Source organism: Lytechinus variegatus, chromosome 3, assembly GCF_018143015.1.
Source record: "Lytechinus variegatus isolate NC3 chromosome 3, Lvar_3.0, whole genome shotgun sequence".
Taxonomy (NCBI): Eukaryota; Metazoa; Echinodermata; class Echinoidea; order Temnopleuroida; family Toxopneustidae; genus Lytechinus; species Lytechinus variegatus.
In genome coordinates, this window is record NC_054742.1 from 43006728 (window position 1) to 43031772 (window position 25045).

The window sequence follows — 25045 nt, forward strand, 5'->3', positions numbered from 1 at the left end:
TGATGGAGCTTGCTGGAAGATGAACGCCAGCGATAGACATGCGTAGGCATAGAATTGGTGAACATAATTGCATTTTGATGCGATTATTGGTCAAAATTACCAGTGTGTTTGTGAGTATTAATTACGTTCGATTCTCCGGTGCATATCTTTCCAAAGGAACCTGCTGATTTAACAAGATTTTCTGGTAGGTTCCTTATATTGTCTTCAAAGTCACTGACTCTTCAATTGTATCTCAAATGGGCAAATGTGATATAATCATCATCAGTGGCGTAACTACGGGGAGCATGGGGGGCACGTGTCCCCCCCATCGGCTGCCCCCCCAAAAAAAAAGGAGGAAAAGGAGAGAAAGAGGGAGAAAGGGAGAGAAACGTAGGGTGAAATAAGAAATTATTGTTCATTATAATGTTATATTATATTGTAATTATATTATGTTATATTACATTTAAAAAAAATCATAACTTTATGAACATGATTTTTTTATGTGCCTATGTCTTCATTGTTCCTGGTGCTCGCATTGTCTGTTTAACGAGATATATATTCCTGTTGTACTAAAACCTCCCCTTTTCAAGTCAATATACACCAAATATATTTCCTCGCACTTCGAATTATTATTGTTTTATGTAGTGACATATGCATCTTTTTCATGACTACTTTAAGTGATTGCCCCATTTTAAGGTTTTAATATAAAATATTTCCTGTCCGTACTTACGTTCGCATTAGAGGATTGGTTAGATATGTCTGCTCTTCATGAATTCCTAAAAGCAGTCCTTAAATGTCCCTTTTTCTGATATGAATATAAATAATGAATGAATATAAATAATTTTAAAGCTTCACTGAGTGAGTCTAGCAACATCATCTACTTACTATTTCATTCCCTTCTTCTTGAAGCAACTGGCAACTTCCATTATAAACCACGTATAATTAATAACTGTTGCCTGATGTTAATTAACAATACTCCTGTTTTTTCTACACTCCAACCAGAAGCTACTTATAACTCACCTTGAATTATTACGATATATATTTGTTCATTTAAAACATGAACGCTCTTCATAATTATGTTTGTCACTATGTCAACGATCGTTAATCTGTTTAAATACTACAGTGTAATAATTTTGAGTGCTTATAATGCATTTTGTTTGTGTATAATATAGACATATTGACATTCTGATAGCATAGATACTTTTTTCTATCTGATGTTATTAACATAAACATTCTGATCTCTTTTTTGGCCAGAAATAACTCATATGTCTCTAACAATGGCTGTACAATTACAATCTATATATGCTTTTGGAACATTTCTTCTGGAGTGAAAGGTTCAATCCTATTGATATTTTAGCTATTCAACTCCTGTGGTTAAATTCGCAATGCTTGCCGATATATTTTCGGGCAAATCCTTGAATACCGATCATTGGGTTTGTTGTTTTTGGGCTTGTCATCTTTTCTAGATGAGGCTATTTACCACATGTAACATTTACTCACAAAATTATGTAATTCATATACATGTTATTTGAGTATCTTAATTGCATTTTCTATATGCAATATTGCATGATTTGTTGATAGCAGGAGATAGGTCTTCTTGCCGAAATTGTTCGGCTCTTGAAGTTGTCTTGCTCACAGATAAGCCTTGCTTGCCGAAATTCTTCAGCTCGCCAAGTTATCTTGTTTGGCTCTCTTAGCCTGTCATGCTCACTGTTTACGCATCTCCCTTTTTTCTTTTTCTTATACCAATTATAGCTATATCACATAAAGATGTTCATACGAAAGTAAAATATTTACTATTTTGACTTAATTGAGAAGCTTTTAGGATTTTGTACTTGCATGATTCTCAACTAGTTTCTTAGATTTCTGTGTTTCAATTTTCTTTTTGACCGTACCTATACTTATACAATAATTTGGCTGCAAATCTGTTGATTTATTTGCAATACAATGCTCAGGACAACATTTTCTGTGCATGAATTGTTAATATTGAATTTATCTAAATATATTTTTATTACTTTGGATGTTTCATCCAACATTATTGCCGATTTTTCATGGCTTTACATGTATTTGGTATTATTGTTCAGTCAGTGCGTTTTACAATGTATTTTCTCTCTACATGTATTTTGTGTCTTAATGAAATTGCCATTCTTATTACTTCTTGGTTTGAAATCAATTCAATTCTACAGCTTAATCACTTTTTATAGCATTTCATTGTATTGTTACTGCCTTACACAGTCTTTTCTTCTTGATGGTTGCTCAACAGTATTAAAGAGTTCGTCTTTTGATAGTCAATTTCAATCACCTCCACACATTCCTTTCTACATTTATTTCATTGTATATGGGTAATGAGTACATTGATGTAAATGACCGTGGTGATCTCCCACGGTATTTAAACCTCCAAACACCTGATCTTTTATTTGACTTAGATTCCAACGATGTACCCTTACACAAATTATTGTCCAGATACTTTTCAGTTGACAACATCATCAGTAACTCATTGAAATCAAAGGACGAACTCTTTCTCATGCACCATAATGTGAGAAGTCTCAATAAGAATGTGGATCACTTTCATTCTCTTATTCACCAACTCCATTATGGTTACTGTGTTGTTGGTTTATCCGAGACCTGGTTGAATGATTTTCAATACTCTCTTGTTTCTGTTGATGGGTTTACCTTTTATTCTAATAACAGAGAACATAAAAGAGGGGGAGGGGTCGGGTTTTACGTGTCTAATAATTTAAATGTCAGAGAACTAAAAGAGCTAAATGAAATGTCTGATTTTATTGAATGTATTTTTATTCAAATTGAAATGCCTGACAAGAAGCAAATGGTTGTTGGCGAAATATACAGGCCTCCAAAAGGTAACACTCAAGATTTTTTGGATTGTCTTCAAAACTTACTGTCATCTCCTGTTCTTTACAACAAGAATGTCTTTCTTATGGGCGACTTCAATCTAGACTTATTGCATTGTAACACTGTTTCTTCTTGCCAGGAGTTTCTTAATGTCATGTTATCTAGCTCTTTTATACCCTCAATTACCAAACCAACTAGAATTACAGACTCGTCGTCAACTTTGATAGACAATATTTTTGTAAATAGTTTATCTAGTACGTCATCTGGCATTTTGGTGTCTGATTTGTCAGACCATTTCCCAATTTTTGTTGAGGTGTTTTTCGGCAGAGATAAAAATAAATCTGCATCAATTAGTGTTCGAGACATATCAGAAGAAAATTTAAATAGATTTAGGGAGAGATTAAATGAGATCGACTGGAATGTAATCTATAACATTCAAGACCCGGATATTTGTTTTGACAAATTCTTGGATCTTTTTATGTCTACTTATAAAGCTACAATCCCCCTTAAGAAGTTTTCCCGCTCCACATATAAAAAGACACCTAGACTCCCCTGGATCTCTCAATCTCTCCTTAAGTCTATCAACCGTAAAAACAATTTATTTTGCAAATACAAGAAACTGCCTGGTAATGATAAACTTAAAAGGAAATATATTCGATATCGTAATGTACTGACAACTTCCCTACGTCTCGCCAAAAAAATGTATTTTTCTGATCAATTCAACAAGTACAAGAACGATATTTCGAGTACGTGGAGGGTGATAAACAAGGTCCTACGATCAAACAAAAAGTCCGAACCAACAAAAGAAATTTCACACAACGGGAGAATTATTCAAGATCCTACTGAAATAGCCGAGTTGTACAACGATTACTTTGTTCACATTGGTACTAATCTCTCAGGGAATATCCCTGAATCTGATAGAGAATTTACATCGTTTTTAAAGAATCCTAATCCGCAATCTATTTTCCTTACCCCTATAGTCGAATACGAAGTTAAAGATATTGTAAATAATTTAAAATGCAATAAGAGTCCTGGTGGTGATGGAATAACAAATTTTCTTTTGAAAAGGGTAATTAATGAAATACTCTCACCTTTGACATATATTTTTAATCTATCATTAGTAAATGGAGTTGTTCCTTGCAATATGAAAGTAGCAAAAGTTATACCTGTTTTTAAAAAAGATGATAAACGAGAAGTTTCCAACTATCGTCCAATTTCACTTCTCACTTCCCTTTCAAAGTTATTAGAAAAGATAGTATACTCACGCTTAATCAAATTTTTAACCGACTGTCAAATATTAAGTGACTCTCAGTTTGGTTTCAGGAAAAAACATTCAACCGTTCATGCCTTACTTTCTTTTATTGACAAGGTGGCATGTGCTGTCGATAAGTCATTACATACTGTTGGTATATTCCTGGACCTTTCCAAGGCCTTCGACACGATCAATCATGATATATTGTTATATAAATTATCACATTATGGTATTCGTGGGAAGGCCTTGGACTGGTTCAGGAGCTACCTCAGTTCTCGTAAACAATTTGTTTCTTATACAGGTATAAATTCTAGTTTGAAATCAATATCTTGCGGAGTACCACAAGGATCACTCCTTGGTCCCTTACTTTTTATTCTTTACATTAATGATTTTAAGAATTCTTCCAATATTTTGTCATTTATTTTGTTTGCTGATGATTCTAATCTTTTTCTGTCTCATCGTGACCCACATACGCTACTTAATACTTTGAATACTGAACTTCTATCAGTTCAGTCTTGGATTAGAGCTAACAAGTTGTCACTTAATGTTAAGAAAACTAATTTTATGATTTTTAGTAATTCTCTCAAAAGTTTACCTGGTCAAGTAGTCATGGATAATGTTAATTTATTACAGGTTGATTCCACCAAATTTCTTGGGCTCTATATTGATCATGATTTGTCTTGGAAGTGTCACATTAATTACTTGAGTAAATTGACTTCTAGGAGTATTGGTATTTTAAGCAAGCTAAAATTCTTTTTCCCTGATTATATACTATTAAACTTATATATGACTCTCATTTCATCACGATTAAATTATGGTATATTGGCTTGGGGTAATACAAACAAGACTGTATTAGAAATGTTATTCAAACTACAAAAGCGGGCAATTAGGGTAATTAACCAATCTGACTTTTATGCACACACAAATCCATTATTTATAAAAAACAAAATCCTGAAAATTCATGATCTTTACGAATTTCATTTGGGTACATTCATGTTTCAACTCTCAAAAGATGATTTACCGGAAATTTTTTCTTCCTTGTTTCAAAGAAACAACCTTATCCATTCTTACCCTACCCGCCAAAGGGACTCATTTCACCTTCCACGTACTCGTACGTTATTTGCTCAAAGAACAATTGTATTCGAAGGACCAAGGCTTTGGAATAATCTTCCAATCGAAATAACTAGCTGTTTATCTTTAAGTATGTTTAAATGTAAACTGAAATCATTTCTTTTGTCCAGTTATGGACACCGTTAAGACGCACTGGCTGAATATATGTAATATATTTGATTTGTACCTTTTTAAAGGTATAATGTGGTATATATTTTTTTCATTCTTCGCTCATCCCCCTCCTATATTTCACATTGTTCACTTTTCCTCTTATTCTTTACCCCTTGATTTTGTGCTAATGTTTGGCTTTTCCTTTGTAGTATAATTATTCTTTAGTGTCCGATCTCCTTACGAACTTCATAATTACTTTAAGGAACCTGCAGACACTACAAGCTCTGCTTTTCATGCAGGTTCCTTCATATTTCACTTTATTTACTGCCATTATCTTTGTATTTTTCTATGTAACCAAATGTATTTCTTTTATTATGTTATTATTTTGTTATATTGTGAAGTATGAAAATAAATTCAATTCAATTCAATTCAATTTTCAGCTTGCGCTTCGCGCTTGCAATATTTGATTTGTGACATGCGTATGATAATCATAATTTACAATGACTAAAAAAAGTGCTTCATGTGTTCAGATGTAATTCTAAAAAAATCAGCATGCGCTTGGCACTCGCATTAGATGACTATAGGGAGACATGTGTGCTCTTGATGGATTCCTTAAAAAAATAGTCCTTAAAATATCCCGACTTGGGGTCAATATATACAAAAATTTCAGCTTGCGCTTCGCGCTCGCATCATTTGGTTAGTGAAATACGTATGGTCTTCGTGAATTCCTACAAACAAGCCTTTAAATGTCCCTCTTCATGTCTGAATTTCCTAAATTTTCCGCCCGCGCTTCGCGCTCGCAATACTTGATTATTGAGGTACGTATATTAATCATGATTACAATGACTACAACTGCTTCATGTGTTTAGATGTATATATATAATTCTGACAAAATCAGCAAGCGCTTGGCACCCGCATTAGATGACTATGGTGAGATATGTATACTCTTAATGGATTCGTAAAATATAGTCCTTAAAATTATTCTGTTCGGGGTCAATATATACAAAAATTTCACCTCGCGCTTCGCGCTCCATTGTTTGCTTAGCGAGACAGGTACATATCATGATTACAAAAAAATTGTTTAAAATGTCCCTTTTTAGGTCTGAATATAAAAATTCCATCTCGCGCTTCGCGCTCGCATTATGTGATCAGTGAATTAAATATCCGTTTAATGGCATTGTCCTCAAAATGTCTCTATTAGGTCAGTATACCTGGCAACTGAGCGAGCTTCGCGCGCTCACTAAGTGACTCAATTTTTTTGCTCGTGCCCTCAATGCCGTGACCCACGGTACGCCACTGATCATCATTAATAACTTATGTACACTCTTAAAAAGGTTGGGAAAAAAAGGCCCAATTTTTAACCATCACCGTGATCACTGGGTACATATACTGTCCACACAACTATTGGTTAAAATCTGCCCAAATTGGGTAATAAAACCAATTATTGGTTAATAAATTTGCTCAATTGGATAATAATCGTCCAGAATTACCAACATACATTACCCAACACAGTGGAGAGTATGTTGCCCAACATTTTTTAAGTGTGTATGGTTTTTCCTTTACTTATATTATGTGCAAATAGTGAAGTATAGGCCAAAAGTGAATCAAACTTCAAATACAAAAAAGATCAATGTCTAACGTATTTCGAGTCATTCTAAACCAGTAATTTGGTATTAATGACCACATACATGTACAGCTTAAGATTTTTGATACCATCCCTACAGTTCTTCTATGGATTTCATTTTGACCTCAAAAAGACAATTGTGATATATTCAAATTGAGAGCATACTTAATAGATGAATTATTATGGAATAACCTCTCTGATTCAGACTCAAGAGAATACAGATTAGAATTAATGAACTTTTTTTTCTCATTTAAATGAAATATAATCAAAATATAACTGAACAATATTTAGATTTCAGAAATAAAAACAATTCGAGTTTCTATTCGAAATAAGTTCACTGGATCAAGATGTTAAAAAATCTAGATGGCGCTATACCGTATAGCAATCGTGTAGAAATTGGATTATACTCTTGCCTATGATGTCATGTATTGGTACTCTTTTCGCAGGACATGTTATATCGCGCTAGCCTTTTTGTTTTATCAGATTTCCATACAACCATCCCCCTTCACTCGCTCCCTCATCGACTTCCACTTTCTTTTCACTGTTTGTTCGTATTTTTTTCTCACGACTTCGTTCTGAACACCATTTTTTTTCTTTTCGCTCCCTTTGTCTTGTCTATCTATATTTTACATTTCCAGCCCCCGTCTCTCCCGTCTTCATCTATCAATCCTCCACTCTCGCTCCTCTACAATTTTCTGTCTCACTCGTCTTCTGCACCAATCTATATTAAAATGTCTATAAAATAATTATTCACCAAAAACACCTTTCATATGATAATAAAATACCATGTTCATTGACCCTGATGACATTTGACCTAAGACTTGTGCAAGATGACCAGTGATGCTTGATTACCCCTATGTCCACATATCATGAACTATGTCCATAAGTTTTGAAATCATAATGGCCAAAGTTCATTGACATTAAACGACCTTTGACCTTGATCGTGTGACCTGAGACTCAGGCAGGATATTCACTGATACTTTATTACACTTATGTAAAAAATACCTTTTTTCAGTTTTAACATTTCAAGGATATTTACCTCTTTTGAAATTTTGTTTTTATTCCTTAACATAATCTAAGTTCACTGACCCTAAATGACCTTGGGCATGTGACACGAAACTCAAGCAGGGTGTTCAGTATTACTTTCGAATTTCACGAACTATATCCATAAAGTTATGATGGCAATTTGGCAAATGCCCCCAACAAGGCCAAAATTCATAGACCCTAAGTGACATTCGACCTTCTTCATGTGACCTGTGGACCCCAAACATGTCCAAAGTTCATTGACCCTAAACGACCTTTGACCTTGGTCATGTGACCTGAAACTCAGAAAGGATGTTTAGGAATACTTGATTACCCCTATGTCCAAGTTTCATCAACCAGGAGTATGTTTTAAGTTATGATGACAATTCAAAAGCTTAACCTTAGGTTAAGATTTCAATGTTTTTCCGACGCCGCCGTTGTAAAACGGCGCCCAGTGCATCCTCGGGGGAGCGTTTCATCAACTTTTTCATCCGACAAGTTGTCAGACCTGACATCTTACCCTGATTTTGATTGGCTGAGAGGCATTGTTCCTATGGTAACTGTCGGATAAAATGAGATTTGTCAGATAAATTGTCCGACAAGTCCTTTCATGAAACGCCCCCCGATGTGTTTTTTTTAAGAGCATAGCAACTTCGCCTCTCGATTCCATGCCTCTTTCTCCCTCTCTCTATCTGTAATCCCCTCTTCCTACTCTCTCCGTCCTCTTTCCCCTATCTCTATCATTCGCTCCCCCCTCTTTACCCAATTCTCTATCTCTACCCTTCTCCCCTCTCACAACATCTATAGCATCTCACATCTGGTGAAAATGGCTAGGATTCTTATGAGACCGCTAAACAGAAATAATCACATTCTTGTGTAGACAAGGAATCACATATAAATTTCAAATATCAAAGTTTCTTTATTATCCATAAATCTTTTTAAAATTCCATGAAAATAAATATTTTCCAGCTCCATTCAATGCAATATACACACAAAACAACAAGAAAGAATCTGAAACACAGCAAATGATATCATACACCATTTCTGGAAGAGCAAACTGAGGCTTGTATATAAAGTATTGACCACATTAGCAAGGCAGCAAGCATGTACAAAATGTATATCATGATTATAGATAATTCAGACAAGTAGATTCCTTATCAGACCTGCTACTTATTGCACACCAAAGTAATATGGAAAAATATAAATTAGAATACAGATGAGATGGAATAATATTTGCTGATAACACTACAACAATCTCATCAGGCAATGTTACTCTCTAAATATAAAAGAGCTACATGTAATCTAGTCCCTAATCAAACTCTTCTTGAGGAGTGATAGTAGGGACCAATCCCTTTGGAATGAACTGTATATGTCCTTATAGAGTAAATTATAGCTCCTTCTGGAGAGTGAACTGTGCATTTTGAAGACACTTTCACTCCAAAAAGATCCCCTCTAGAAAGATGCATATCTCACTCGAAAATGAGCGAGTTCATCTCACTCCAAGAGGAATGTGATTATGGACCAGATGAACTCTTTTGCTATTAGAAAGTACTCCTCTTTCTAGAAGAGCAACTACTCAGTATATTGCTTTTGCCATAGAGATGAAAGCTATGGCTTAAAACTACTTCATGTCATGACATCTCCAATAAGACACAAACCCCATTACTCCATACGACTCTCATAAACATTCCATTTGGATGAAAAAAAAAAAGAAATAAATATTTAAATTTCCATGAACATTCAGAATAATGGGAGTCCTGATAGAATGTACTCTTGAAAAGCAAGCAATAAAAAGCAAGAAAATGGCTCATGGACAACACACACCCTTAACCAAAACCATCATTACAGTGTATACATGAAAAATGGACATAATGCTTTTAAAATTACTTGTAATGAAAACAGTGTTATTAAAAGATATCTAGACATGAAAAGTTTGAGATAAATGCAGTGTCCTAAAATAGACCCTTGGAATTTCAAAGAGGAAGGAAGTATACCATTCAAGAAGGGAAATGCAACACATAATGTTGTATCATGTGACTAGTAATGGTATTAAAACACAGGATAGGATTCAAGCCCCATCTTTGTTTTATCGGTACTTTGTAACTTGCTATAGGACAACAAAAATCATTAATAATTTTTTACAAATAAATAAATTGATTTCTCGTATGAAAGATGATGAAATGAAAAGCCTAGATCAGAATATAATGAAACAGAAACCCATCTCATATGAGCTACATAATACTGTTAACTACTGTTATTGCTGCGATTACTATTGGAAATTACAAAATAGAATATGACTCACAATCTCATATGCATAGCACAAATGTGAATGAGACTGATATTCTGAACATAATAATGTCAAGTTGATTTGACAGATGGTTTTCACCGATATATATCATTTTCCTATAAATGTTTTGATACAGGGAGAAAATAGTCACCTCCATACAGGATCAGCAGCTATATATTGTCATCTTGATTAGATTTGGTACTGAACGTAATACATTGAAAAGAGGCTTTGTATGCAAATGGCATTGATGTACATGTACATACTGGGTAGGAAAACAAACATAATGGACTCAATCAATAACAGACATGTAAACCCCTTCTTTTTCAAGTGTACTTGAAGAAGTGCTTAGATAGTGTTCATCAATCATGTCCATGCTATTCTATTAAAGGAAATGCATGATTTGATGTGAGAATGGGAGTTTAAACTCATGGCCCTGAGAAGCAGGGGTGCTGAAGCACCCCCAAGATTTTCCAGAGGGGGGGGGGGTGGGGTGCTGCATGTATTAAAGGACAAGTCCATCCCAACAAAAACTTGATTTGAATATAAAGAGAAAAATCAAACAAGCATAACACTGAAAATTTCATCAAAATCGGATGTGAAATAAGTTATGACATTTTTAAGTTCGCTTAATTTCACAAAACAGTTATCTGCACATCCTGGTTGGTATGCAAATGAGGAGACTGATGATGTCATCCACTCACTATTTCTTCTTTATTTTATTACATGAAATATTTTAATTCTCTCGTCATTGTCAAGTGAAACAGTGATTAATTCCTCTATGAACATGTGGAATTAGCATTGTTTCATACTATATGATTTAGTCAAGTCGGTCCCTATGGTCAAATCTGTAAAAAATGAAATATTGTATAATTCAAGCAACAAAAAACAAAAGAAATAGGGAGTGATGGACATCATCGATTGACTCATTTGCATGTCACTGATTTGTGCATATCACTGTTTTGTGAAAAATAAGCGAAACTTTATAACGCCATAACTTTCTTATTTTACATCCGATTTTGATGAAATTTTAAGTGTTATGCTAGTTTGATTTTTCTCTTTTATTCAAATCAGCACTTTGCTGGGGTGGACTCCGCCTTTAATCTCCATCAGCAGTTCTCCCTGGAATTCTGGTAGGTGTGAGAAAATGGAGAAATGTAACGTAATGTAGTGTTTTTTTTTTTTGGGGGGGGAGACCAAAAAGATCATTCTGTAGTGAACCCCCCTTTTTTGGGGCTTGAACTATCCGGGGGGGGGGGGATGGTGTTAACCTCTCTTGTGAAGTCTGCCAAATGCCTCTGACAGACACCTAATGTGTGCACACGCGGAGAGGTATCCCAGTGATCTCAAATTGTACCGTAAAATCTTGGACATATATATTCACGACAACCAACTTCCATGTTCAATGTGGCGGGCAGAGTCGACTTCAAGTTTGGTTCAGGTCTCAGATTAAAGGTTACATGAAAATTGTGAATAAGAGCATGGCATTTCTCATTTTTGTCTCAACAATTTTAATAAATTCATAACTTGTTGCTGGCACATTGATTGAAGGCCCTCTTTTGTCAAAACACATAGCAAAATCACAACCCTAGTCCATGATTTATTTAACTGAAAATCAATAAAATAAATACAAATATTTTCTTTATTCTCATGATCTAGTTTGTAATTTCTGCATAGAATATATTGTTCAACCCTATTCATCAAATGAACTAGTTCATATGTGCATAATCAACCGTAATTAGGCAGTAACAAATCGTTGTTTACGTCAAGAACAAAGATTGAGTCCTTTTTAATAGTTGATAATGCTCAACTAATATCTGAAACACTGAAGGTAATCATTTATAAAGACCATATCAAAAGCAAAATATGAAATTGATTAAGAATACACCAATAGAAAGCTAAGAAGTTAGAAAATGAATATATGTAAGATTAATAGATTTTGATATTCTAGCTGCCAAGTATTTGCTTGAGGAACACTGAAATAGGTAAGTCCCCCAAATGGGCTTTATTGCCATACACACCAATACCCTAAGAAATCATAATATGTAGTAGAGTTGTGATTATATCTCTTGTACATAATAAAAACCAAAACAATATTTTCTTGTTTTCCAGATTACAAATTTGAATCATTGAATAAATGGACAGAAAAACTGCTCTTGACCGCACATTTAGTGTGAGACTTTTGTTACTTATTTGACCATGACTGCTATGTCAAACAAAGTGTCACAAATATCTGCAAGATATTCGAGAGCTGGATGTTTCATCAATTTGAGCAGAAAATACTTCACTCTTCCGTGCACCTTCTTTTCAAATGTGGAATTAATGAACTGGAAAAATAAGAAATACATTCAAATGCATGTTTCAACAACTTTGTTTACATACAGTGACATCATAGAATTCGGTCGGGAAAATGTGCAATAAATCACAGTTTAGAAATTCATAAATCTGAGCATATCTTTTCTAAAGCAAGGAACTCATCTTTTTAGTGGTGAAATACATAAAGCTTGAATAATTGTATTTACTTCTTATAATATCATCTTTCCAGTGATGTATAGTTGTTTTGCCCTTCTGATATAATCTTCAAGGTTGAGGTTTAAGAACAGTCTGTATATGTAGTGATGGTATTACCCACTCTTTGTGTCACTGTCCGACAGCTCCTGCCACCTATGGAAAAAAGGAAGAAAATAAGGAAAAAGAAAGAAAAAAAATCAATAGGAGCTTTTATTTGTGGAAGGAAAGGTGTCTATATTCTCATATCCATCAATGCTATTTACCTAAAGGAAATAAAGGCAGAGAATGGATCAACAGCTGGCATTAACTACATCCACGTACTATGTACACTGGAGAGATCCACAGAAACCTCCTTTTAATACTGCAGAATACTGAACAATGGCATGTATTTTCTTGATAAAAAGAATTTTCAAATGCAGAATTTCAAAGGCAATTTTATTTAAGTTTCATTACTTCAGTCCATGCAAGGAACCTGAGTGCTATTTTAATCATCAAAAACTTAATATCAGGAACACTTATAATATCTACTTGCACGAAAATGTCGAAATTAAAGGCTATAACTATTGATTTTTTTCTCACTCAAGCAAGCAATACAAATATTGTACCAATAATCATGCAGTGTATGTTCAGGCATATTTGTATTCCATACAAGTAGGCCCCAGTTCATGTGCTTGCGTGAATTGTATACAGCTGGCTCATTCTTTGCCTTTATATAAACTGTGCTAATTGCAAGTATCTAAGTAACGATCAATTTTTTTTCTAACTGTTGATATACTATGCAACATGCAGAACTATGCAGAATTTATAATTCATCTTTGACCTCAGAGAGTGTGTAATAAAAGGTGTTCTATTGAAGTGGTGATTATTTCATTTGTATATTCATGGCACTAGTGTAATTCATCCCAGTTGAGTAATCATCTTCCAAATAAGTTGAGGGTACTATTTCATTTCCACTTCAAACAGTGGGGAAAAAAATCAGTAAACAAACCAGCTTACATTATATGTACGCATCACACTTACAAAATGATTTGATTTGGACCATTACATGTATATAAAAAAAATTACGATAAATGTAGATTTTAAAATGGAAAAATTCTACCTTCCTGGATAAGCCAGAAAAGTCTCTGATTTCAAACCATAATGATAAAAATATGTTATTTGTGTGTTTCTTAATACATGTAAATAAGCCAACAATTTTCATCACGAGAGGCTAATGGGTCAAATACTTTTTTTTATTAAAGACCTACAGGATAGCGCAGACTGCGAGGGAGGATTTAAAAAACTAAAGAAATATTTGAATAAATGAAGTATCTGAACTGCAGGGAAGAATTGTGAGATCCTACGAAATCTGAAGCATTTCAATGAGGTTTGTAATCACTTTGAAAGATAAATACATGTATTTGTGATTAATGCATGGTGTTTAGTAATAGAGTATGGTCGACCATGAAAAGCAGTAATTTCACTTCTGATATTCTGTCATTTTGTTTTTGTTAAAAGGGTAGTTTAATTGTAAATATTGTTCCCAAGTTAAAGTCAAACTGTCAACTCTACAACAAGCCTATTGCTAATACACCTGATCACCATTTAAATTACATTCCCAGAAATCACTTGTAACATAAACCAATTCTTTATGGTCAACTCATAGCGAAGGCCAGGAGGGTACATAACTACATGTTGGCCTTCTACATTTCAATTCCACTCCAAAAAAGGGAGTAATTCTGCCCAAGAAAAAGTGACCCGTCATCATCTCAGTTTCAAAGATGCACGTCACATTGTATACATGTAGTATTCTGATTTTGGTATCTGTTACATGTATCTATTTACACTGTACATGTGTCTAGCCTGTTCTGATTTAAGAAGAAAGTTGATGGTAGATATTATGTATCTCAACTTCAACCTCCCAAGGTTGACCTTGAATCCCAACAATCAACCTGGTATGTACACTTAATATTTAAGACCATTCCTGATCTGCCATCAATTCATCCCACCTTTTTTTTTACTGATATAAAAGCCTATATCTGAAGATCACCAAACTATTACAAACATACCAGATACCATACCACTGAGCTCTATTCATCATTCATTCCCTAACATGCAGCTAAAGGTATTTTCAGTAACTACGCTTTCAACTTTCTAACTACTTGAGGATAGCAGGCTTTAACAAAACCATCATCTTTTAATACACATACCGGTACTAGAATATAATAACAAAGTTCTGCAAATCGGCCCTTATAAATGCTCAATAAGACAACCAGTGGCCCGTAACACATTGGCTACAATGTACAATCAAACGTAGAAATAAAGCGTACAATTAATCGCTAACCCTTCTGTTGCAGGACCCAGATATTCCTTCCTTTCAGGATTGTCCTGTATTTTCATCATTTGTCCCGTGTTCTGTTTCAAACCCTCATGGGATGCCCTTTTGTCCTGTATTTCGAGATATTTTACCCACCATTCATGCAAAATATGGACATACCCCACTTTAGTCAATTACATAGAAATATCCAGATATCTTGACTTAAAAAGCATTTCCCTCACTTTTAATCTCACCTTTTTGTTAAGAATTCATACTGCAATTTTGAAGGTAGGTTTAGTTTTTATTTCCATCAGAATCATCTTAAAAATTTCATAAAATTCAGGCAGCATCATACAAAGGAATGATATTTATCGAATCAATCCCATCAATAGAAAGCCAGCAGTGTCATAATAAATTTATATACATGTATAACCGGTAAAGTGAATTGAGGTAATTCAAAGCTTGTAGCTTTGTATGTACAATGAAAGTACAGTAGGCCTACATGTAGGAAATGCAAATAAAAAAAAACTGTGAAAGAAATCCCCTAGTGAAATTGCCCGAGAAACTGGAATATTTCTTCGATTATCCTTTATATTCTGAATAAAAATATGCACAAATTCAGTCTGGGAATTTCTAATGGAAAAATCATTGTAAACTACATACTGTACATGTACATGACAGTATAGTGCTTCTCGATCTATATTTTATAAATTAAAAACATGGTACATTCAGGTGCACCTTTTAAAGGTCCAGGCAAAAATCAAGAGAAATATAATAGAGATTTCATTCAGGAACATGAAGGAATATTCTGAAAGACCTTTTCGGGTGCGAGTCGTCTTCTGGGTTACTGTTTTGGTCCCTTTATGCATAGCACGCATCCTTGCTACATTCCATGTAAACAGTATTTGAAAAAATGAAAGTAACAGTCTGCATGTGATTATTAATATAATTACCTATAAAATCTACATGTCAGGATAAGATGGTATTCCTGAAGCCTTGTATTTAACTCTCTTGAACTAGATTAGTGAAATGCAACTATGTACTTATAGGACTTCCGATTTGTAGGCTTAAATTAATAACCAAGAAATCCAGGCCAGAGGAAGTAATATTCAAATCGTGGCTGCTTAGCAATCCACAACCTCCACTCCCCGAGGAGTAATCCTTGACGAGCTGTATGATTGCTTACTCTTTTCAATTTATTCATTCATAATTTTCCCATCGAATGCAACTGTAACATTTGGTACAACTATCTGAGGATGTTAAATTTGTGATCCAAATGCATGAATTTGGCTAAGCATAGTATTTCAACCTACTTAAAGAGAAATGCCAGTAGTTGCAGTAAACACTGATTTCATGAGAAAGTCTGTAAAACCAGGCTTAATTGTCAGTATATCGAGGATCTAGATCTGGTACAGTTGCATAAACTGAACTTTGTGAAATCTTGAAATCTACACTGAAAAATGTTCACACTGAAGATCACCAACACCGATAGGCACACGCGGGACAGTGTATTATTATTGCTGGAATAAAGACCCGACGAAAGTGACCGAATCCGCGCTTATTTTGCTTATTTCTCAGCAATTACACAATTTCTTCCAGAATCCTTTGGCACATATTTTTTATTCATACAAACAGACACCTGTGTGGTCATTATTTTAGATTCTGTAAAAAGTCATTTTCAGATCGTTACCAATACTGGAATTTATCTTTACGGGACATGGCTCATCTGGGGATCATTTCAATTTTATGAAAGGACATGTCAGATGTATTATTTAGTTACTACATGTATAGTAACTATTCATTCAGACACCACAGATGCTTTGTCAGCCAATCAAAAACAAGGAAAGATGTCAGATCGGACAACCTATCAGATGGCAAATGTTGATGAAATGCTCTCCAGATACTACTGCAAGTGATGGATTTCCAACCAAAATTTCTTTGTTTGGGCAAAACATTCAAAACTCTTTAACATGTACATGATTACATTCACAACCTACTGGTCACTCATATCACATAGAGATGGAAAGTGGTTAATGCAGACTTTTATTATGCTGAGTACAACTCCCTGTCACACGTTGTGGAAACTAACATGGCTAATTAATCCACAATTTTCTGAAATAAATATGATATGAATGAACATTATTCCAATATAATGACTAAACAAACAAAGTAAAGGCAAAAATCTGACTGTATACCTGCTAGAATATAAAACATAATCTATAAGACATAGGGTTCTTTTGGCAAAGAAGAAATAAATTATTCTTAAGTTAAGATGAAACTGTGATGTTGTTCTTTCTATTCATATTCTAAGATGGAACCTTACCTCCTGCATGTCTTGAATGAAATGATTTTTGATGCTGCAAAGAAAAGAAAAGAGCAATAAAAAAATCAAGTTAGGCACAAGATAATCCCCTAATAACTATCTATGAAAATTATCATCACTGATAATTTAAACAAGAAATAAACATCTATGAAATGAACACATACATTTGCTTGTATTGTATCGATCCGAATTACAAAGCAAGCTTGAAGCCCTAGAAAAAAAATCATTTTTTAAGACTTCTTCTGTCCTACAGTATTTTGTGCTTCTGCCTCCAATTCAAATAAAAATAGAATAGAAAATGTTGAAAATTCAACTTGATCAATCATGTGTAATGACAATCTCAAACTTTATCGTATAGATAAGATGAAGATAAAATCATGGTACTTTCTATACTCTATTATAGGGCATTACATTGATAGAATGCTCAGATTTTATATAAAATCAACCATCCCCAAAAAGAAAATGGCTGACACAGAAACTAATATTTCTTTGAAAAATCTTGCTTTAAAGGATACACACAAAGAAAATTCACGAAAGTGATGATTATAGACAAATTATATATGAATGGAAAGGTCTTGTCTTTTTATACACAAATATGTCACTAAAAAGTCTTACAGATGTTGTGGAAATGCAAGAAATGACATTAATAGAGACCCTTCTCAGCCCCCCAGCCGCCCCCAGGCAGACATTCACGCGATCGAAAACAGTCGAGAATAATGACGTCACATGATCGACTACACACTATCTCTCTGTGCATAATACACTGATACACCTTCCTGGTCTCTATTTTTCTTCGAATTTACCGTTTTCTTCATGTGTTGTGATATCCGATTTCGACATCTTCAGACTATAAGAGAACCAGAACTGTGTTACTTTGTCCATTTTTATTGAATTATGAACTGGAAAGACCGATTTTGTCCACTCGACAGTCTTCGTTGTGTTGCTCTGATTCCAAGCTGTACGGTCCCATTCACTTGCTGCCGATGCAGGTTACGCTGTTTGATCCAGTCAAAAGTCAAGGTAAGCATGTTTGGAAACTGTAGTCTGTACTTGTTCTGACGATGCATTCAGGTCAGATGACAGATACAGATCTGATATAATTTTAGAATCATGCATTTTGGCATGACTACTATTAAAATTAAAAAGTCTTTATTTTAGAAATAATGTTTTTGCACAATTCCAGCAGATTTTTCTTCACAAAGACTTCAGTCAGATTTCTAAATAAACTGGTCAGGACTCAGGCGATTAAATTATTTAGGAGCACTGGCATGGACCATGGCTGAAAATATGCTGTTTCAGAGGAATGTTTGGCATTATCGTAGTTTTTGTCCCCAGTCCATTCACTGCCGTTTATTTCGTCAACGGCGGTGATCCACTCCCATTGACTTTGTACACAACGAGCGCACAAACACCAAATTTCACGATAAGGCCGAATGTTTTCACGATAAGGCCAAATGTTTAAGTTTTTATTATACACAGGTCTAGTACCCAATGCGTTTATGCTCAGGAGGGCCCTGTATCGTATACATCCAGATACACAGAATTATATCACCATAATGCCGATGTCATGAAGCAAGACAAATTTTCAGCAGTGGTTACCCTGATCATGCTGATTCCTGGCCAAAACTAGAGTCTGGTGTTTCTTTCTGATTAGAGTGCTTCTACATATGAATGCGTAGTGCCTTCAACATAAAACAATGAAGATAAATGCACTCTTTGTAATGACACAGAGTACCGTACCTCAAGTGATTCACTACCGCTAAGTGGTAAGTAGAGTGGGGCCTACACAAACATCACTTGAGCGTTGAGGTAGAGCACCAGTGTTCTGAGTGGAATTTTTCAGGTGTCTAAACCTACTATTATTTGTTGTTGACCGGGAATTACATGCCACCGCACGTCGTCAATCATCAAGATAATGAAATTCATACTTTGATTTGATTATTTAAATTATTTCTTTATTTTTTCTCTCTTCTACACACAGATCTGCACACTTGCTGACTCTGGTGACTTCTGGTCTCTGCTCGCTACTTCAATCTGGGAGATTCCATCATGTCTTCTTACTGATTTGGATATAGCCATTTTTTTTTCACTCTTTCCAGGAGCTACGATGCAAGTTTTGGACTGATAATGATGCAACAGAAAATTTATCTTTATCGATCTTGGAAACGATTTTGAGCACAGTTTTGGAGAGAACTAAAAAAATTGACTTGGACAGGAATACAGCTTGTCGAAAATAAGAACACACAACTTAAAACGAAAAAAACAATTTTAATGTTATTAGGGCATTTTGCAAGAAATTTTCTAATCAATCACACGTCCCAAATCAAGGGTAAGTCCTTTGATTAAAGACAAACATGTACATGTAGTTGAACTGCTATTGCAACTCAACCTTATTACGCTTGAATTTGAATTTAAGACTTACGCTTGATTTGCAATGGAACATAAGTTTCTTGCAGTGCCCCATATTTGTGTTTTGTTATCAGATATCTAACGTGCTGATTTTTCTCGAAAGGTATAATATATTTGTCCTTTTAAACGGTATTTGAATATGGGTACGCCTTTTATTTGTTTTCCACAATATTTATTGCATGTACATGTATGAACAGAAGTGAAATATTTATTGTGAAGCACTGAATGTTGTGTGCTGTTGTGTGATGGTTCATCATTTTTTTTTGTTCTAAGACTGTAAGCCTGGTGGGTGTGAGGAAGTGGCCTGGATGAAAGAAAAGTGAACATGTGCCCAATTACAGATTTGCATATTTTAAGACAATTTTGTTTCTGGATAAATATTGCTATGCATTCCCTACATTAAGAGTAAAGGAGAAGTCCACACAATCAAAAATTCATTTGAATTTAAAGAAAAATAAGATATTGCAGGAAATTTCATAAAAACTTTAATTCAAATTAATATAATTACTACTCTAACATTGAGAAATTTTGCCTAATTTATAAAACGATGATATGCTCATCTGTGTCGATGTGCAAATTACACTAACCGTTATGTCACACGCACTAAGTTCTTTTGTATTTTGTTGTTTGATATATTTACATGACATGTAGATTTGATATTTCATTTTCTATTTATTTTCTGAAAAATTTTCAGAGGGATTTTAATTCCTCCAAATAACATTTAGAGTTACAGTTCCGTAAATGTAACCTATTGTGTTCGGATGAAGAAATTCCTATACTCAAATCTGCAAAGAATTAAAAAACAAAATGCCACAAAAAAATTAGAAACGAATGTGATGTGACAACACTAATTTGCATATCATTGTTTTGTGACTGTTTTGAGTAAAAACAGCAAGGGAAATTACTCTATTCAAATAATTTTTAGTTGATGTGGACTTGACTTTTAACTCATCCTGTACCCCTCCCATCCCAAATAAGAGTAGAATCTAATCAAGAACTTGAAAATCAAAAGCAGCAATTAAATAAGATTTGATAAATACAGGTCTGAATGGGATTTCACAAGAAAAAAAAGCTGGGTAGGGACGAGAAGGAATTAAAAAAAAATAACCAAGTTAATCCGAGTTTTGAACCAGGGTCCTCGCACACGACAAAACGATGGCCAACACGTTTGGCCACAGACCACTCCCTACATTGTGGCGTGCTTTTAAGATATATGAAACAAAGTCCGCTCGCCGCTGTGGGCTAATCATGTTTCGGCAATTCAATTGCAATTTCAATCATTTCGCGATGGATATTGCCATGTTATTTTGTGGTTCCTGACTTTGTTACGTAATGAAATTTCATAATTTTTTTTCAGTCGTGACGAAGAATGTCTATGCTTTATATTGATTATAATATCAATTTGTCGCAAGTGTGATTTCTAAGTGAAAATATGCTTTGTTTATTCAAATATATTTCTTGAAAAAAAAATCATTTTTTCTAAGCTAAATATCGGTTACCAAAATACGTTAAATGTGCGCTTTATTTCACTGTTCAGTAAATTCAAACTTTTATCTATATAACAAGACCAATCTTGTGAGGAATAAACAATTCTAAGAGCAAAAAACGCTGATTGGAAAGATCGTCTTCAATGGGCTGCTGTCAGCTCAGCTGCTCACGCTCATTGTGTGACGTCACTCAGCTGGAGCTCGCAAGAGGACCGATGGAAGGCAGAAATATGGCATGAAAATAAATCATTTTTGAGAGCTGATTTCTGCAAACTCTAATGACTATTTTGAAAAGTGAAGTTATATATCTGATTAGTAATACTTCCCCTTTACAATGATGACCACAAAAAGGCATTTTAAGAGCAAAAAACGCTGATTGGAAAGATCGTCTTCAATGGGCTGCTGTCAGCTCAGCTGCTCACGCTCATTGTGTGACGTCACTCAGCTGGAGCTCGCAAGAGGACCGATGGAAGGCAGAAATATGGCATGAAAATAAATCATTTTTGAGAGCTGATTTCTGCAAACTCTAATGACTATTTTGAAAAGTGAAGTTATATATCTGATTAGTAATACTTCCCCTTTACAATGATGACCACAAAAAGGCATTATAAAATACTTTGGATTCTTCGAGTGTCTCCTTTAACTTCTTCCTTGTGGGTCAACTACTATTCTCTGTGCTGGATTGCTGTTGTAGACTTTGGTTGACATTCCACATGAACGAAAGAAAAATAACTTGAACTCAATTGCTCTCTAATCCTGTACTTTGTATTCTTGACTCACAACGATTCGATTCATTGCTCATTTATCACCAATTACATTAATTTCCGAATCAAACTGACTTGATCTCATGGTTGGCTAAGAACCTACAAAAAGGTTAAACTCACCTGTCTGTGTGCTGAAAATTGACCGTTTCCAAAATGTCCATTTCCAAATGCCGACCCAAACCCACCGAATCCTTGATTCTGGAAGCCGCCAAACCCGTGATTTCCAAAACCATCAAAAGCTTGATTTCCAAAGCCTCCCATGTTACCAAACAAACTGTCATCATCAAAGTCATTCCACAAAGAGTCAAAATCAAAGAATCCATCACCAAACTTCATTTTCTGTCTTTGACCTCTCCCTTGATGACCTCTCCTCTGGTGGTAGCTGTTGTCAAAACCACGGTAGAACTCGTTGAAATTAAATTGTGGACCACCACCTCTTCTTCCTCCACCACTATGTTGTCCCTGGTTCTCATAGGCACTGGCTCCTAATCTGTCATACTGTTTCCTTTTGTCTTCATCTGAAAGGACTTCATAGGCTAAAAAAAAGAGAGACACTTTGTGAATGCTTGATTTCTTGTAAAGTCTGAGGTGCCTGCCTGATTTAAGAGTTCTTTTCCCTTTTTTCCCCTTGTTTTGAGCTACACAAGATTATTATACTTGGTCTTTTATGATATTGATAGTCATCCTGCTTACCTCCAGACTTGATGTATACTTCAAGTTGTGAACTTTTGGGTAACGATCATAAAATCAATCCACAAATTGAATTAGAAAAGGATGATATTTTAATAATTATCTGTATCAAAACAAATAGAGCTGCCCTTACCCTAGATGTCACAATGACAGTGGAATCATTGTGATAAATTTGAATCAAATCCTGATAGGTATGACAATATTTCTACAAGTTTTTTTTTGTTTAATTAAAAACTTTTTTAATTGTTTGCCCAATTCCACTCATCTGCTCAAACACTAAAATCCAAAACATTTCCCTGATAAGTGACAGCATCCAGAAACCATTACCTTTAGCTATCTCCATGAACTTCTTCTCTGCATCAGGCTCCTTGTTCTTGTCTGGATGATACTGAATGGCTAGCTTCCGAAAGGCTTTCTTGATCTCTCCTTGTGATGCACTTCTGCTCACTCCAAGGATTGTGTAGTAATCCCTTGTAGCACTTTGAACATAGTCCACCAACATGAACGCTAAAACACCTACAGCTGCCAGGTGACAGCAATTGTGACACCTCATGGTTCAATTTATTGAGAGACTCCCTACCTTAAAAAGTTGACTTTGATTTCTGTCAATGAAAAAAAAAATCATCACTTTCAAAATGCAGAGGCAATTTTGAAAAAAACATGAAGAGAAAGAATAGAAAGTAAATATTATAAATTGCCAGTCTTATGCCAAAAACTCCATTGAATCTGTATGCCCTTTGGGGCATTATCACTATCAAACAAGTAGTATGGATGCGCATCAGTGTTACAACCGTCAAGGTCCAATATGACTCCAATCCAAAGAAAATCCACAAAAGGTACCTTAAAAATCCCCAAATTTTTCAAATCACAATAATTTCTGAAAAAAGTGAGGACTGTTTATCATTTTTATTGCCCAAAACTAGTTAATGCTGTAGAAAACTCTATGATAGTTTGATTGATGCGTCGAGGGCCAGGCCAGGCCAGGCGATCGGCGCGGCGGCGAGACTCCAGGCCAGGTGAGACTCCGGCCTCGGCCGCCCCGCGCCCGGTTGTTTGCTGGCGTTGGCTAGCCTAATCTACGCGTTAATAGTACCGTCCGCCGTCCTAGTTACCGTTACTCGTTAACACAGAAGGCGATTAAATTACTTACCCGTTTTAATGCAAAGCCGGTTAGAAATGAGTTAAAGATGGACCGTCATATACTTGATCTTGCCTCTAAAAATCACTACAGTTTGGTATGACTGTGACTTTCGGTATGTCAGGAATTGGAAATCACCCGGGGAAATCACGCCTCATTCAAGACTCGGCCGCCGTAAACACACGTACATGTACATATACAGAGTAATAATATGTATATAATTGATTGCACAACGCATGCGCACTATCTTGAAAGATTGCTATTCGTACGGGTAATGTTTGGATTGGTCGAAAGTGTCGCGGGATGTTTGAGTTTATGCTATGCCTATGGTGGGGGCATACACATTAAAAACCCCGGGGGGGCACTCGACCAAAAAAGTGGTAGGGGTGTGCCGCGGGCGAGACAAAAAACGGGGGCCCCGGAGCGGGCTTATTGTAAAAAGGAGGGTCCTCGGAACGGGCTTCGGAACTACAATTTTGTGAAAACGGGGGTCCTTGGAACGGATCGCCAGCAAGTGAGTACGTGCGTATGCACCCCTATGGAACGGTCAAGCGTGCCTGATGCAGCTAGCGCGGCCTCCGCCGGGTGCGCTCGCACAGAGACGATGGTCGGACAGCGCTCGGCGGCCGCTTTTCACCAAAATCGCAGCAGATCAATGCGACCGGAACGGCGTAACGAAAAATATGCGAAGCTTTGGAGCGGATTTCTATCTTATTTTTTCTCGATAAGAAGAAAATGGTATGCCTTGGAGCGGCTTTCTTTGTTCTTTTTCTCAATAAGACAAAAATGCTATGCCTTGGAACGGAATTTTGAGTGTAAAAATGGGGGTCCCCTCCGCGGCACATACCCACTATGCATTATATACTGAGTGCCCCCCCGGGGTAAAAACACTGTTTAAGATTTTATACAACGCTGTTTACTATATGAACCTTACAGCATTTGTTAAACCGTTTTAACAATCATGTCTAATTTATTGAAAATTAGATATTGAAAATTAAACTTTGTTGCTTAAGATTTAAACACTTGTTTAAACTGCTTAAAGGAGAATAAAACCATTGAAACAAGATAGCTTGTGTGAAAACAGAAAAATCAAAGAAACAGATCAACAAAAGTTTGAGAAAAATCGGACAAATAACGAGAAAGTTATGAGCATTTGAATATTGCGATCACTAATGCTATGGGGATAGCAAA

At 35.3% G+C, this 25045-nt stretch overlaps 1 protein-coding gene across 1 annotated transcript; it reads right to left on the minus strand.

Annotated features, from left to right (window-relative positions):
- Positions 1–8847: 8847 nt before the first annotated feature.
- LOC121411086 (dnaJ homolog subfamily B member 9-like) lies at positions 8848–24040 on the minus strand. Its single transcript, XM_041603597.1, has 5 exons — positions 23867–24040; positions 23044–23318; positions 22147–22562; positions 17367–17400; positions 8848–12900 (listed from the first exon to the last, which is right to left on the minus strand). The coding sequence occupies exons 2-5, from the start codon at positions 23267–23269 to the stop codon at positions 12830–12832; spliced, it is 747 nt and encodes a 248-aa protein (XP_041459531.1). The 5' UTR covers positions 23270–23318; positions 23867–24040; the 3' UTR covers positions 8848–12829.
- Between the last annotated feature and the right edge of the window lie 1005 nt (positions 24041–25045).